General features: G+C 42.5%; 1 protein-coding gene across 1 annotated transcript in view; it reads right to left on the bottom strand.

Annotated features, from left to right (window-relative positions):
• COL19A1 (collagen type XIX alpha 1 chain) overlaps positions 1-17,201 on the bottom strand; it is a 413,337-nt gene that overhangs the window by 110,496 nt on the left and 285,640 nt on the right. The window contains exon 18 of the mRNA XM_061131525.1: positions 2,247-2,300. Coding sequence (XP_060987508.1) covers positions 2,247-2,300 — 54 coding nt within the window. The remainder of the gene's footprint in view (positions 1-2,246; positions 2,301-17,201) is intronic.

Raw genomic sequence — 17,201 nt, 5'->3', positions numbered from 1 at the left:
TGTGGAGCTGAGGGTGAGGAGGCGGTAGTTACAACCCAGAAAGGGAGTCAGGATAGGTGTAGGTTTGGGGAAGGTGGGCTACACCTCCTCCATCCATCCTGTAGGCTGACCTCAGTAGAACAGCCTGATCTCAGTGGAAGACCCTAACTACTCTCAGAAGCAAACAGTCGAGCTTTCAGAAAGTTCCCTTCCATTAATTTCCAGGTGGGTCTCAAGACTTCTGATGTTACATGGTAATGATGTTTCATCTGGGGAAGAGAAGCTAAGCTCTCCCCTCTTTACACAGCCATGCTCTGATTCTGAGGTCATCTTCTGAGCACAGGTGGACCAAATACCTTGAGCCCCAGTCTTCTAAGGGTAGTAACAACAGCCAGAGTTCTCTTAGGTGTTGCTGTTGTTTAGTTTCTAAGTCATGTCCACTGTTTTGCGACCCCGTTGTAGCTCTCTAGGGTCCTTTATCCACGGATTCTCCAGGCAAGAATGCTGGAGTGGGCTGCTATTTCCTTCTCCAAGGGATCTTCCTGACCCAGGGATTGAACTGTCTCCTGTGTTGCAGGCAGATTTTTTATTGCAGGGCCACCAGGAAAGCCCTCTTTTAATGAGGCAACAGCTAAATTCAAAGAACTGGTTTGCTGTCGGAAAGACTCTCCACTCACCTGCCCTGGTCAGCCCTATTTTGGGGGAAATAAAATCTTAAAGTTAAAAAATTTATGTTCTCAACTTTAAACTCTAAAATATAAATGCACTATATATCTTCATTTAAGGGAAAACTGACTCATTGGGAAGATAAACTATATATAGAAGTGGTGTTGAGAGACTTGTGTACAGATATGAGCATTAAAAGCTGTGCAACTCACAGCAAGTATTCAAGTAGCTAAGTAGCAACTTGGTAAATTTTATGCTAAGGGTGGTAGCAATATGTTGTAGTCTTCAAGTTTTTTAGCCGACATTGTGACATCAGAGCAACTCATTCTCATTATTTTGAAGTATTTACACTAAACCCTGTTTTGTACCAACAGATGTCATTACAGAAACACACCATATCCTAATTGATTAGTTTTAGATATGCTTCTCTCACTTTTTTCATGGAGGCCAAGGCTTATGGTTTTGAAAAGCTAGTACAGATAGATCTATTCAGAAAATATTTACTAAAGAATCATAAAATATACCTCAAACATTCTTCCTAATATACATTAGAATAATGAACATTGCTTTCCCTTTTCCCTGGAAAATCCAAGTAAATGAGAAAATTTAAGACAGGATTATTCAGGAAGTGGAAGAGACTTTCCACGCTTTTGATTTTACATTTATCAGCCACAAACAATCCATGTCTTCATGGTGAACTTAATCTGATGAAATAAGAATTGGGGCTTTGAATTAATTAGCGTGTCATTTAACAAACATTTTTCTGATCACCTGCCGCTTTTGAGGGCTCTGTTGGCAGGGGCATCCTGTTTCTTTGGGATTTTAAACAAAGGAGCAACAGCAGTCAACAAGAAGGGAGACCAGGACCACAGGAGAGACATAAAGGGGAGTGTCTCCAAATCTGCAGCTTATCGCTGATAAAGTGTGATGTCATAAGGGATCTGAGTCAGTGGCTGGAATGCCCCACACAAAGTGATCAGATCCCAAACGTGATGGGTGATGAGTCATTCGATGGTCTCACTTGGGTCTCTGAGTCCCACTCGGTTGCTCACACCCATTCTTCTCCATCTGCTGTACTTCCTGGCAGAACTGGGCACAAAGCTCTCGGGTCCTTCCAGATCATATTCCATCCAAACCAACTGTAATTTAAAACCTTGGGGAAGTTAAAGTGGCTCCTTCCTAAAAGGTGGGAGATTTCAGTCTTGACCTAGAGTATATCAACCTTTGTTTGAGATTTTAGTGTAGCACCCGGTAGTTTGGTAAGAAATCTATCACCTGTTGCACTACCCAGAGTTCTAAGAAAGTAAAGAACCTCTTTCTGCCCTCAGGGAAACTAAACATATGACGCTATCACTGGTGAAACATGATTTTGCATTAAGTTTTTTACATGAAGTTTTGCAAACTTTGAAATGAATTTTTTAAAAATCCTGGTTTTGTAAAAAGATGCTGAGCAAAATAGTTTTTTGGAAATATATTTTAATTATAGAAAGATGTTAAGCACATGTGATTACGCTTCAAGGTCTGAGCAGTTAGCAATTATTTTTCAAATATAACATCACATAAAATCTCTGTATTCAAGATGTGAGTGAAAGAAACCATACCTTGTGATAATATCCATCAAGAGTCTGTGGCATTCCTTGTACTCCAGGGGGTCCCTGTATTAGAAACAAATCAAAGGCGTATATAAACATTTATCAAAACAATGTATAAGTAAATAACATGCCTAAGAATTCTTGAAATCTTACAGGTAAGAAAAAGGAAGAGTCTGTTTAAGTCAAGTATTCTCATTAATAGAGAATTACATGGACATTAACTTATCAGGTTCTCAAATATATTTCTAGGTTAAATCCTACATGAATCCAAAGAAAGATCCTAACTGGGAACATGTAACATATTACTAGACAGTCAGTCATCAGCATATTCTTTACTGAAAGGAATTGTACCCATAAAACTCCTCAAGGGAAGAGCTGAAGAGCTCCAGTTTATTGTTGACACTTCTTAGAAGCCTTTGATCAACGTGTTATAGAAATAAATGTGTGCCACCCATGTGTTATTAACTTAAAAAATAAAGGAAAAGCAGTTTTCTTTTTTCCTATTGCTTCTTTTTGAATTAGTTGGATAAAAATGGGCTGCCCATGAACCTTCAGGCCACAAAAAGATATTTGCTATATAATGTCAGGTTTAAGACATTTAAGTGGTTTTCAGCTGACATGGAGATATTCACAAAGCACTATGCTGAGCTGCAGGCAGATACAAAAGAAGTAAAGAAAGTAGTATCTTCCTAAGACTTTCAGGAAGAGAGAGGGGGGCACTTTCTGAGTTTTTCAACTCATAAAGTTTTCAGTTTTGAGTTTCAACTCAGAAAGTTTTCAACTCAGTTTTTCAATTTTGGGGAGAGGGGTATAAGAAAATGCAAAAATTAGCATGATTTTAATTCAAGTGGTTCAGGCTAAGATAGATTCAGCTGTCTAAGAAAAGAGACTGCATATTTCACCTACACTTCAAAAGCTTCTAGGAGGAGAGAAAGTGTTAGAGAAGCAAAGTTCTCACAAGGTAAGATGCCACAAGACCGTGACTGAGCAAAGCAAAGTCACTATTATACAAAGATTATTATTTTAAAAAGGGAATAAAAGCTTTGAAAAGTGAAGAAACATTTTAAGAGGCAAGCATTATGGAGAACAATATGGAGGTTCCTTAAAGAACTAAAAATAGAGTTGCCGTGTGATCCAGCAACGCCACTCCTGGGCATACTTCCGGAGAAAAATATAATTCAAAAAGATCCATGCAGCCCGATGTTCATAGCAGCATTTTTCACAGTAGCCAAGGCCTGGAGGCAAGCTAAGTGTCCACTGGGCTTCCTTGGTGGCTCAGATGGTAAAGAATCTGCCTGCAATGTGGGAGACCCAAGGTTGATCCCTGGGTCAGGAAGATCTTCTGGAGAAGGGAATGGCAACCCGTGTCCACTGACAGCTGAATGGATAAAAAAGATGTGGTACATGTACAACAGATATTATTATTACAATATTATTCAGCCACTGAAAGGGGTGAAATAATGCCATTTGCAGCTACATGGACGGACCTAGAGAGTGTCATACTGAGTGAAGTCAGACAGAGAAGGACAAATATCAGATGCCATCCCTTATATGTGGACTCTAAAAAATGACACAAATAGACTTATCCACAAAACAGAAACAGGCTCACAGAGAACAGACTTGTGGTTGACAGGCGGGCAGAGGGCTGGATTGGGAGTTTGGGATTAGAAGATGTAAACTATTACATACAGAATAGATAAATAACAGGTCCTACTGCATAGCATAGGGGACTATATTTGATATATCCTGTGATAAACCATAATGGAAAAGAATATGAAAATTATAAAAATAAATCACTCTGCTGCACACCAGAAACTAACCCAACATTGTATATCAACTACAATTTAAAAAAAAGAAATATTTTAAGAAACATTTGCTCTCTGTACCCACTGATACAGGTAACACCTTAAGTATACTGAAAAAGATTAACATTGGTCAACATTTATGACAGGTGTTTCTTATGAACGGCCTGTGACATCTCTTCTAACACGAATCCTTTGCTTGTGCCATTAAACGTTAAGGACAGGAAGATGTAATGATGGATGATGGAATCAGGGTGGTGTAACTCATGAGAAAATAATAGGCCTTGTGAGGAATGGAGCTTACTGCAGTTGGAAAGACAAATGACGCTGTTACCTTGCTGGAATCAAAACAGAGCTAATGTCAGAAAAGAATTCTCAAGGCGTTATATATTTTTCAGGTTCTCTTCCCATCAGCCAGCTTTGCGTGATGCATTCTAGGTCAGGTAGTTGAAGTGAGGGGGAAAGCAATCACTGAGTTGGGGTTATTTCACAAAGTGTCCAGCCAAGAAGGTGCATGTTAGGAACTCATTCTTGAAACTCAGCAGACAGGAGACTCCATACACATTGATCCTTCTGTAACTATTTTTAATGGGGCAAGCAGAAATCTTAGATATCATATATATCTAGTAGTAGCCACAACAGGGTAGCTTAGGGGTATATGCATGGTGGGCATTTGGTGAATGGTGAATGTTTGTTGATCATAAGGCCAATTAGATCAAAGAATAGTGATGTGGTGGGTAAATTTAGTTTCAGACACATTCATCTTAACTAAAAGTGAAAGGCTGAACAATTAAGGTGCCGAATATAGCAGAGCAATTAATAACATCTCTCAACTAGAGCATAAGAATCAATCAAATAATAATAGCAGGCATTTACATAGTATGTATTGTGTGCCAGGCATTACACCAAGGGTTTCCAATAGACTAACTCATTTAATCTCTACAATGACACCACAAGGTACCTACTCTCATTATTTTCAATCCAAAGGTACAGAAAATGAGCATTTGGAATGGTTAGCTGGCCCAAGGTCACATGACTGGTAAGCGGTAGGGCTAATATTAAACGGAGGCAGCCTGGGTCCAAACTTACTTTTTATTTACTCTACTCTTTTAACGTAAAGCAGACTCTCAGCCTAAAATAATCTTGGGGGTAATTTTTTTGTCATGCTGGCCGTGACCTGAAGGATACAGGGTGTTTGATTGCTCTTTCCTGTTTTACTTACAATACTGAAATTGAAAATAAAACAGGCCAAACTGGACTTAGCACTTCACATGAGGGAGCACCGTGCCTGACACAGTCTCTGGGGGCAGTGCTGCTGGAGGGCTGAGCCAGGCCTCTCTCTATGTCCCAAATCTATCTTCATATATTCTCTCCAGTCATGACAAGGAGATTTTGCCTGGCTATCCCTCTAGACACCGCCCTATCACAACTATACTCAAAATGCATCTCATCTTCCTTTGCAGAGCTTGACCGAGAAGGTGGTCAGAGGGCGCTGCAGAGGGCCTCTGGAAGGGTCTTGGAGGACGCAGCGTGGTAGGGACTGCACCGTGCAGGACGGGTGGCATGGTGGGTGAGGACAGTAGAAATAATGGGATGGGGCTAAGCTTCTAGAAAACTGGGTGAGAACTGGGTCTGCTGCTTCACAGACTGGTTATCTGTCTGCGGCACGCACCTGTTTTCCGTGAATACAGAATGCATTCTTCACCCAGAAGCCTGTTTCTGTGGGTGAGCACACCCCCCAGGGCGAGGCAGGGGAGCCCAGGGCCGCTCTTCCCTCTAAAAACAATAGCAAGAGCAGAGCTGGCCGAACAGGGTCACTGGTCAGCAGAAAAGTCTGAACAACATTATTCAGATACCCACAAGACTGATAAACCTATAAAAGTCACTTCCACACTCTGTCATGTCCTGTTCTTGCCATAAAATGTCAGACTCATACAGCCGTCTTCCAAATGAGGCCAGCCAGAAATTTTAGGCTCTGGGGCTTCATCTGCTGATGAGCACTTATGATGACTTTTTTTCTTGTTCTTTCAGTCCCTAGGATACTTTGGGTAGCACAAATTCCAAACATAATGTAACAGAGATTTACAGCTAACAGTCCAGCCTGCAGGCAGCACTTCACACAAACTCTCCCAGGGGACAGGAAAACCCTGCGGTGACTGGCAGAAGAGCCGGGACTGGGGCCTCTGTCCTGCCTGACTACAGTCAGGGCTGAAGTGCCTCCCCGAGCTGCTCAACCTCCATCAAGACGGGGATAGTGACCACCGAGAAACAGCATGCACGTAAATGCCAAAAGCAGTCCTCTGCTGACTGTCAGAGAAACAACATAGACCCCGGGGTCCTCGAATCAGTGGTTGCCCTATAGCCACATCCCCTAGAGATGTGCTATTTTTTTATTTTCCGTGCTGATACAAAGCATGGCTAGAGGAGAGCCAGACTCATTTGTTTCCAAGTTTATTAAGAGCTGTCAGTCCTGTAGATCATCAACAAAGCATGAGGAGGAGGACGTGAAAGACACGTGTAAGTGACTAACCCTCAGGCATCACATGGCGTTAGTAGCTGCTCCTGGGTGCTCAAGAGGTGACTTTCTCTGAGGAAGATCCCCTGGAGGAGGGCATGGCAACCCACTCCAGTATTCTTGCCTGGAGAATCCCATGGACGGGGGAGCCTGTGGGCTACAGTCCACAGGGTCTCAAAGAGTCGGACATGACTGAAGTGACAGCATACAGGCATGGCAAGGAGATATGCTTGGATAACTCAGGCCCAGAAGAGGGGCCAGCCATGGAGGGCATGTCAGCCTTGGCTAATGTTCTCAGGGGCTCTACTAGGAAAACCAGTTGAAGGTTTATGGAGAAGAAACCTGTCCCGACATCCTGTCCTTGACAATGACCCGCAGTGCAGTTGTACGGATATCATGGCTACATAACATCTGTCTCATGCCACTCTGCTGCTGCTGCTGCTGCTAAGTCGCTTCAGTCTTGTCCAACTCTGTGCGACCCCATAGACGGCGGCCCACCAGGCTCCCCCATCCCTGGGATTCTCCAGGCAAGAGCACTGGAGTGGGTTGCCATTTCATTCTCCAAGGCATGGAAGTGAAAAGTGAAAGTGAAGTCGCTCAGTCCTGTCCGACTCTTAGTGACTCCATAGTCCGCAGCCCACCAGGCTCCTCCGTCCATGGGATTTTCCAGGCAAGAGGACTGGAGTGGGGTGCCATTGCCTTGTCTGCCACCCTGCTTCGCTCTATTTGTGTTGGATTGGGATACACAGGACATGTGGGCTAATGTGATAATTACGCAGCCACACAGCAGTTTTAAAACACTCATGAACTCCAGTGAGACACACCTGTTCAGTACCCAACTGTGCTCACGTGTTAATTATTGAGTGGTTTATCAGCCTCATGTGGGGAGAGACCCAGATGCTGTTTCGTGCTGCGAAGAATTGGACCTGGTGTGAAGAAGTCAATGAAAGCTGCATTCAACTTGGGAACATAAACTGTTAGTGGTAGTTTAAAACTTTTTTTTTTTTTTTTTGCTAACACCTTGCTAGAGGTGGAAGACAGAGAAACAACATAATGTCGGCCACCAGCATCGCTGGATGCTACTGTGGAAAATGATGAACTATTGGCATTATCACTTCCTTGGATTTCATCCCGGGCTATAGATTCCCAGTGTTTGAAGGATGGAAGGGTTCTCTGTTAAGGCTTCTTCAGGCCTGGTGTTGGCTGCGCGTTCGCTGTTCAGCGGTTCATGCAGTACGCGGAGCTCGAGGAATCCGCTTTTGCCTTTTTTCCCCTTCCTGGTCTTTGCTGTGAGCCCTCTGTGCCCGTCAGGGCTGGGCCTTTGGGTTAGCTCCAGCACACCCTCAGCGCTCTGAACTGAGGCCTCTGTGGCTCTTCAGTCACTCTGCTCCCTCCCTGGCCCTCTTCTGAACTGTTTTCCTTCCTCCTCTTCTCTGAAAGCATCCTTCAGTTCTCCAAAACTGCTGACGGGGCCTCCATGCACCATCTGGGTACTCCTCATCTCTGCACACCAAAGCGCTTCAGGATCTCGCATCAGGAGCTCCTTTCAGGATTCACAAACACATATTTCAGGTTGTGCTCAACTGCTTTCTGGCCTTGTGGGTTCCCAAATTAACTTCGCTAACAACCTTTGAAATATCAAAACCCTAACTCCATGAAGAAAGTTGTACTAATCAACTTTCATGAAGAAAGTTGTATTAATCAACTTTCTTCAAAACACGCTAAAAAGGCAACTTTGCTATAAGGAGAGATACAATAGAAAGTTTGTTACTGAAAACCCATTTGGGTTAATTTTCAAGAAATATTTTAAATTTTCTAGTAGCTAGCAGAAAAGGCAGAGACGGGGAATTATTTTTCTGACATTAAAAAATAATTAGGAAGCCTAACCTCATCCGCAGGAATGGTAAGATGAGGCGATATTTCAATAATACAATAATTTTGGGAAAGTTAATGTTGAGTGAGTTTTTCTCATATACATCAATATATTTTCATTTATAACTTTATATATAACTTGGTGAAGCACCTTTACACTGATTATGGTGGTTTGAGTACATGTCGATCTTTTCAGCTGGAATGAAAAGTCCTTGAAGATGAGGAGTTTCCATTTTTTAAATCTTATCATACACATAGTACCTCCCCCTCTCCATTTGCTGAATTTAACAGAATCTTTTGAAAGAAAAGTTTTTAAGGTACAGCCAGTTTCTCACTTGTTGGTTGTCATTTCAATTAGAAACGGTAGCAACCTGAGCAGTGGTCTTGCTGCTTTCTCAGAAGACAAGGCCAACAGATTCAGATTAACGTAAGAATAAGGCTAAATTATTGAAAACAAAGTTGCAGCAAGCTCCACTTAAGCAGAAAAGAGCTCATGGATGGATTTTTGACCAGAATTACAACATGGAAAGTTGTCTCCTAACACCGACAGAAAAATCAATAATACTCTTCAGAAAATCTTTGGGCAATCAATTTCTTTTTATTTTAAACACACATCCTTTTATTTATCTAAGTATTTGCTCTAAATGAGTTTTTTCATTCTCCTGGAATTTAATTAAGTTAAACAGTGGTAATTTTAGAGTAGATTATTTTTCTGAGAATGCTTCTGCTACAAATTTTTAGTGGCTGAAAAGATAACAACACTCCAACCCCCATGCCCCTTCCTCTACCAAACTGCAAAGTATGATTTCTGAAGCAAGGAGGGGATTCATTCAGTGTTTATACTATAGTTCTATTTTAACACAGAGACCTCAAGTTCTTCTTCATAGGATTAAAATAGGAATGTGGGTCAGATAGTACATATTTGGTGAAATTTAAGGTTCCTAGGAGGGGGCTCTTAATTCTGCAAATGTCTCACCCACCTTCTGGTTTATGCCTAAAACTCCATAAGGAAAGACTGGTTTATTCAGTGTTGGGTTTCTTCATGGACTCAAATACGAATATTCTTGGGAGATGTTTCATATTCACACAGCTCAGGCTGACTCTAAATAAGTTTTCATTTATATTTTCTCAGATGGTAGGGTCATGTGACTGCAAAACATGTCACCTTATTTGATTCTCATAAAAACTAAGTGAGATGGATATTTTCCATCTGACATGAAAGAAGAGGTTTACCCCCAAATCACACAATAAACAGGTGGCAGAACCAAGTCTAAGAGTTGTTGTGCTATTGTTGTTGCATATGGTCCTATGGAGAAGGAAATGGCAACCCACTCCAGTATCCTTGCCTGGAAAATCTCACGGACAGAGGAGCCTGGTGGGCTGCAGTCCATGGGGTCAAAAAGAGTCGGCACGACTGAGCGACTAACACTATGGATCATTCAGTAGGTATTTCCTGAGAGCAAGCTGGATGGGGAGAGGAGAAAAGCAGAGGAGTGACGGGCTGGTACGTGGAGGTGGGATGGCAGAGACAGTGCCATGGGAGGAGATGGCACAGGAAGGGGGTGCAGATCCTGAAGACTGCAGCTTCTCAGCCCCAGCCTGGGGACTCACCTTCTTGCATGAGGTTCTGAGAAATGGAGTTAAGTCTTAAAACAAACTCGGGCTGTCAGAGGTGGGACTCAGAAGAAAATCTACATAAGAATTATAATCAAAGAACCTGGCAAAGCATCAACATTTTTGCTTTAGAATTGGGAGGGCCTGGATTAAATCTGGGAAAGAAAGTAAATAATAATGAGCAGATGGCAGAAGATGACAAAATGGCATAATGACAATAATAGTCATAAATAACAATAGATATCCTCAAAAAGTAATAACCGTGTGGCAGGTATATATGCTATGGCATTTTACTCTTACAACAATCCAATGAAGTACAGATTAACCTTATTTTTCTTATAATAAAATGTTAAATAGCTTACCCAAGGTCATACAACTAATAAACAAGAGTTAGATTTCAACCCAAGTTGGCCGGACTCTGTGGGGGTCAGTTTTGTTATTTTAACTCCTCTGTCAGCCTCACAGTGAAAGGAGGGATGACAGGAAAAAAAATCGCCTTAAAGCTGGTTAAAAATATCAAGTAGGGCATTCAAGCGTAAGCCATAACAGATCTATTCATGAGAGACAGAATCCACAAGCCCCAAGCGTGGGGAGCTCTGGGACATGGTGTTGATGCACGTTCTCAAAGCCGTGGACGACAAGGAGAGATGAAGAGGGAAGTGGGCAGGATGGGGGAAGGTGGGGATCCGAGAGAGAAGCCACAGGCAGATGCAAGGAATGCTAAAATCAAAGAGAGCTTAGATTAGAGGGGGATAAGGAGAGGCAGATTTCTGAGAAGAAAAAGGAAAGAAGCTGGCAATCTTGGTCATCATCTTAAGTAACTTTAAAACGTTGAATGACACCAGACGCTGGGTGGAAACTTGGCATGTATGAGATGGTAGAAGAAAAACCCCAACATGGTCAGAGTTGGTGGGAAAAGACTACCTAACCAAGAGATAAGACTGCTTAGGGACCATTTTGATTGGCTGACCATTCCTATGAGCATGAAATTGCAGCGGAGAACAGTCATGGGAAAGAAGTCACACTTAGTAAGAAGAAATACCCATCAAGTAAGACTACAATCATGCTATTGTGTTTTTGTGGAAGAGAGATTTGTGTATCAGCATGTGGGAATCGAAAGGATTCAAGTGATGTGGCAACACACTGGTTCAGGCATTTGTCAAGGGCGTCTTCTGGGGGCTCCCCCTACGAGAAGGTAAGAGCAGCTTTGTTAGAAGCCAGCAGCCAATGCTTATTCTGGGTGAACCTCTGGAATTTCGAGAAGCAGTGATCTCTTGTCTCAGTCATGTCCCTGCCGTCCCCCTGAACCGCCCCCCTCAAGTAGCATATACCTGCATTATACTTAGAAAGATCAACAGCTCCTAAGTGTCTGTCTAAGTTATTGCCAGCAACCCTGGTTTAGAAGTTCAGAAGCAGCAGGATTAACAGGTGAGGGATTGCAGTGAAGGCAGCTTCTGGATCCTGAATGAGAATTTTTCACATCTGCCACTTTGGACATTTTTCAAACTCATCCCTCTGGGTATTCCAGGAGTGCTCACTTGAGCTGGGCTCATCTCTTCTGGCCTGCACATTGAGCTGTGTAATTGAGGGAACTCAAGCAGAGGCAGTTTATGGTTGTATGAATAAGCAAAATACTCAATATGTGACCTGATTGTTTTCCAAAATTGCACAGTCCCTGGTTTTACTTGTCATTCTGGAACAGGAGTGGGAGGATGAGGCTGTGACAGTGAATGCATTCAATGGGTGTAATTAACCCATTTCATAAAAGCAGATTTTCTAAATTATGCTGTGAAGCTCGGGAGGTTTTAACACTTTACTTTCCAAGTGAGGAAAATAATCATTTTTAAAGGAGTTAATTTTCCCTGATACCATGAAACAAATCCATCTAACTGGTAGAAAGCCCACTGCATTCCTGATAGAGTGCATTGTTGGGAAATTGTTGGCTGATTACTATGCCATGATAGAGAAAAAATGATTCCTTCCCTAATGCTGTGATTCTGCTTATCCATCCATAAAATGTTTCTTACTCATCTCTCCTCAGTGTGTTCTGCAAAAGCAAAAATATTATTTGTCAGCTTCCTGTAATCTAACGAGCAGCAGGGGTCTAGAGAGTGGCTTGCCTCCCCACAGAAGCAACATCACTGACCCCGCACAAGGTGATGAAAGCCACAGGGGCGTGAGAACTAGTAAGGATGGACGTCGGGAAACAAATTATCTGCATCCAGTGATGCATCCCCCAGTGTTCACATCAACAGAGACCACATCTGGGGGACAGCCGTGCCTCCATGGCTCCCTGCTGCGACCTCGGGAATCTCTCAGTGTGCCTCTCAGTTCCAAAGAGGGGTTGGCTTCCACAGCCTGCACCTATCAAAGCTCTGAGTTTCCATTTGCCATAACTGGTAATATCCACTCTCTTTAAAAAGGCTGCTGCTGCTAAGTCGCTTCAGTCGTGTCCGACTCTGTGCGACCCTACAGACGGCAGCCCACCAGCCTCCACCATCCCTGGGATACTCCAGGCAAGAATACTGGAGTGGGTTGCCATTTCCTTCTCCGATGCATGAAAGTGAAAAGTGAAAGTGAAGTCGCTTAGTCGTGTCCTACTCTTAACGACCCCATGGACTGCAGCCTACCAGGCTCCTCCATCCATGGGATTTTCCAGGCAAGAGTACTGGAGTGGGGTGCCATTGCCTTCTCCGTTAAAAAGGCCAGTGCACGTCAATCCCAAACTTCCTAACTATCCCTCTCCCAACTCTTTTCCCCACAACCCTAAATTTGTTCTCTAAGTCCGTGCTCAGTGTTATGCAAAAACCTAAATGGGAAAAGAATTTGAAAAAGAATAGATACATGTACACGGATAACTGAATCACTTTGCTGTACATGTGAAACTGACACAACACTGTCAATCGGCTATATTCTGAAACAAAATAAAACTTTTTTTTTAAAAAAAGAAGTGTTGCTGGGATGACAATGCTTCCTATGCAGAGAAAACTGTGATTTCCAAGACAGATTGCTGAAACTTAACGATAGCCAGGCAGAAGACACTGGCTTGGGCACCACCAAGCTGCTGGAAGCCAAGGGCATGTGCCAAACTCAAATGCGTGGGGACATCCTGGACAACGTGAAGTGAGGTTTTATTTTGGGGGTGACTGTAGCTTCCACTTTCAGCTCAAATATACGACATCCAGGTTTCTTTCTGATCTGCAGGTTGTACTAATGCTAAATTTGCAAATGACATTTCTTGGCTCAACTGAACTGCATGGTTACAGACAGTACATGAAGGGAACTTCTAGAAAGAAATACTTAAAGATTTCATTTTTGAAACACTTGGCCCCATTCTACAAAGGATTTCGGGCAAAAGGGAAGATGCTGACACTCTAGGCCACTGAAGAAGAAATCAGTGGTACTAACCTCAGTCTATCCCACTGGATGCATTTTCTGTTTTGTCAAAGAGATCTGGAATATTTCAAGCATGCTAACATGTATAGAATATAATATGATAAATCCCATGAATCCACAATCCAATGTTGTTGACTCATACCACCTGCCATATTTGCTTTAGATCTTTTTACTTTTTAATGAAACCACAGATATAAATGAAGCCCCTTCAAGTCTTCTTTTCTGCAGAACTTCCTCCCATGTTTCAGGTCCCCCAGGTAATGCTGAAAACTTGCTGCTTCTCTACTCATATAACTTCTTTTTTTCTCTCCTTTGATGGAAATAGTTTCCTAGCAGGTTGTAGATGCTGTGCAGAGAAAACCAACTAAATGGATTTAGCTAAGCCCCTTAGTTTCCAAAGTGCAGACTTTCCTTATTGTTAAAATGGAGATAATCTTTTCTTGCCTGTTTCATAGAGTTATACAGTAGTGAAATTAAATACCGTATGGAGATACTTTTGGAAACTATATCATCAAACACAAATTATAAGATATTTAGGAAACAAGCCTCCCTGTCTGAATATTTCTCAAAGGCCAATCAGATGTATTAAATCCTTACTGTTTACCTACCACAAAGAAACAGTATTTAGTCCATGCACTGAGCCAACTAATAACAAGTTTGATAACCATATATCAAGGATTTCAAACAGACTGTCCCATCATTGCTATACACAACGCGTGTCACTCAGAAGTCTTAGTAGTTGGTTTCAATAACATGACCTGGAATGAAAAAAAGGAGTCAGTGGCTATAAGAACGTAAAATCCTTTTCTTCCTGAGTGTATTTATAATTAGTAAAAAAAAAAACTCAGGCAGTCAGAAAATGGCTAATAGTGTCTCACTAATGCTGTTCATGGGGAGAAAAAGAGAGGTAATTAGGGTATGGTACCCACGTGCCAGCTTTCGCATTCCCAACCTGAGACCCCAGCTGCCTCGCACGCATGTCTATGGATTCTGTGGCCGCACAAGGTGACAGTGGAATTTTAGCAATGTTGGCAACAGCTGTCTTGTCTGGGACCATGACCCTGCTGGGGACAAGTGGCAATAAAAATGATTAAATGACCATGTCTTCATTTTAGAGGTCTTTATTTTTAAATCCCAGGAAGTCATCTTATTTTTATTAAGAATAAAATTACTATTCCCAATGACACAGATAAATGGTTAGGTTCATTTCCTCTGAAGATACTATCATTACAGTACATGGCCTTTAGTTGTTTAATAGGCCAAAGAGACTAAGGTTCTTTGCTGAAAGGAAAACTGAAAAATGGAAAACCCTGGTTGGTTCAAGGTTTGTAGATGAACGTTAAGGTAAGGAAGCGGATTCCTGTTGAGACATGATGGATCTCAAAATGCCCAGAGTCACACACAGAGTGTTTTAATAAGAAATGAAATGCTTTAATTGGACACTTTTGTCATCCACTTCATTCAGTCAGTACCCCAAAGTATGTTTGGGGTACTGACTTCTTACAGAGGGGGACCTTGCTATTGGCTGAAACATTAACTTTGCATCTTGAGTCCTCAGTGTATAGGAAATAAGGTTGGACATGAAGACAGGAAGGGTGGGGATACTGATAAATAACAGGGCACAGATTCAGGAAGGCATTGGTTTCATGGTGTTGCCAGAGCATGTACTTTCATAGCTATAAGTGCTCATCTCACCGAACCTGCAGCCTATCAGGAAGGAAGCCTTAGGTCTAGGTGCAGGGAAGAGGGAAGAGTGACTTATATGTGACGAGAGTCTCCATCTTGAAGGAAAAACATGGTGCCCCCTGGATTTAGGCTGGGGAGAAATGAAGTGGGCTACTCTCAAAGCTTTGTCTGTTTCCTTGTTTTCTCAGCAAACAAATCTATTCCTTGTCCATGCAAAGATTGAAAACGATGTGCTATAATGATGATGCCTTTGGTGTTATCAGTAGGGATAATTTCATCACATCAAAATAAAAATCTAATCCCCTACGATAAAAACACATACAGAGACCCAGAATAGGGAGATGTGACTGGCTGATTATCTTCCTTGCCACTGATGACCCACCCCTCAACTCCTTCCTCATAAGGCCAAGTCACCCAGCTCCAAAGCCCCCTCTGATGCCAGTCTTCTCCCAGCTCCTTTCTGTTTATTGAAGCTGCAGGCTCTTTGCCACCTCAGGCCCTCTGCTCATCCTGGCCTTTCCAGTTGGAAGGTTCTTCATCCTGGCCTCAGATGGCTGGTTTCTCCTCAAGTAAGGTCACCCAGATGCCACCTGGTCAGAGATGCCCCCTAGACCACCTTAACTAGAGCAACGCCTCTTCCTTCCAAACCACTCGCATGGTACCCTGTTTATTCCCCACAGCACTGCATGTTAAGCTGACATTGTTCTGTCTACCTCTGGGACTGTCTCTTAATCATCCCCCATCCCACCCACGTGCTAGAGGGTAAGTTACTAAACGTGGAAGCCTTGGGTTTGTTTGTTGCTACAGTTTTGTTTCTAAAAGTGTGTCCTCAAGGTTTGTAATAGTGATTAGCACATGGTAGATGATCAATAAATATTTGTTGGATAAATTAATTCAATTTCACACCCTAAATCTACTCTTTTAACCATGTTCAAAGGATTAGATCTGATAGAGTACCTGAAGAACCTTGGACAGAAGTTTGAACATTGTACAGGAGATGGTGACTGCAGTCATGAAATTAAAAGATGCTTGCTCCTTGGAAAAAACTATGACCAACCTAGACAGCATATTAAAAAGAGGCATTACTTTGCCCACAAAGGTCCATATAGTCAAAGCTATGGTTTTTCCAGTAGTCACATATGGATGTGAGAGTTGGACCATAAAGAGGGCTGGGTGCTGAAGAATTGATGTTTTCAAACTGTGGTGTTGGAAAAGACTCTTGAGAATCACTTGGACTGCAAGGAGATCCAACCAGTCCATCCTAAAGGAAATCAATCCTGAATATTCATTAGAAGCACTGATGCTGAATCTGAAGCTCCAATCCTGTAGCCACATCATGCAAAGAGCTGACTCATTGGGGAAGACCCTGATGCTGGGAAAGACTGAAGGCAGGAGCAGAAGGGGACGACAGAGGATGAGACGGTTGGCTGGAAGCACCGACTAAATGGACATGAGTTTGAATAAACTCTGGGAGATAGTGAAGGACAGGGATGCCTGGAGTGCTGCAGTCCATGGTAGCAAAGAGTCAGACATGACTGAGTGACTAAACAACAAGTGCTTTGTGACCATAACTTCCAGGACTGAGCAAGGACTCATACCCTAAAGGTGAAAGAAGCTCTACACCGAAGTTAAAATGAAAATAAAAACAACATGGTTGTATATATTTTAAATCCTATCGTTGCTTTAGAAAAAAAGCATAAACTCCACTGGAGTCAGCTCCCACAAAACTCATGCTGGAGTTTTATAAGCATGTTACAATAGGTCAGCATTTTAGACCCTGAGCTAGGGCCTTTCACTTCAAGAGGGCATCAATTGACACTGAAAATGACTGTTGATGAACTGGTGCATGCGTGCTCAGTGACTTCAGCCATTCCCAACTCTTTGCAACCTTATGGACTGTGGTGTGCCAGGCTCCTCTGTCCAAGGGGATTCTCCAGGCAAGTATACTGGAGTGGATTGCCATGCCCTCCTCCAGGGGATCTTCCCAAGCCAGGAATTGAACCTGAGTCTCTTATGTCTCTGGCATTGGCAGGCAGGTTCTTTACCACTAGCGCCACCTGGGAAACCCTGATGAACTGG

This window comes from Dama dama, chromosome 28 (genome assembly GCF_033118175.1).
Source record: "Dama dama isolate Ldn47 chromosome 28, ASM3311817v1, whole genome shotgun sequence".
Lineage (NCBI taxonomy): Eukaryota > Metazoa > Chordata > Mammalia > Artiodactyla > Cervidae > Dama > Dama dama.
This window is presented reverse-complemented; position numbering and strand designations above follow the sequence as displayed.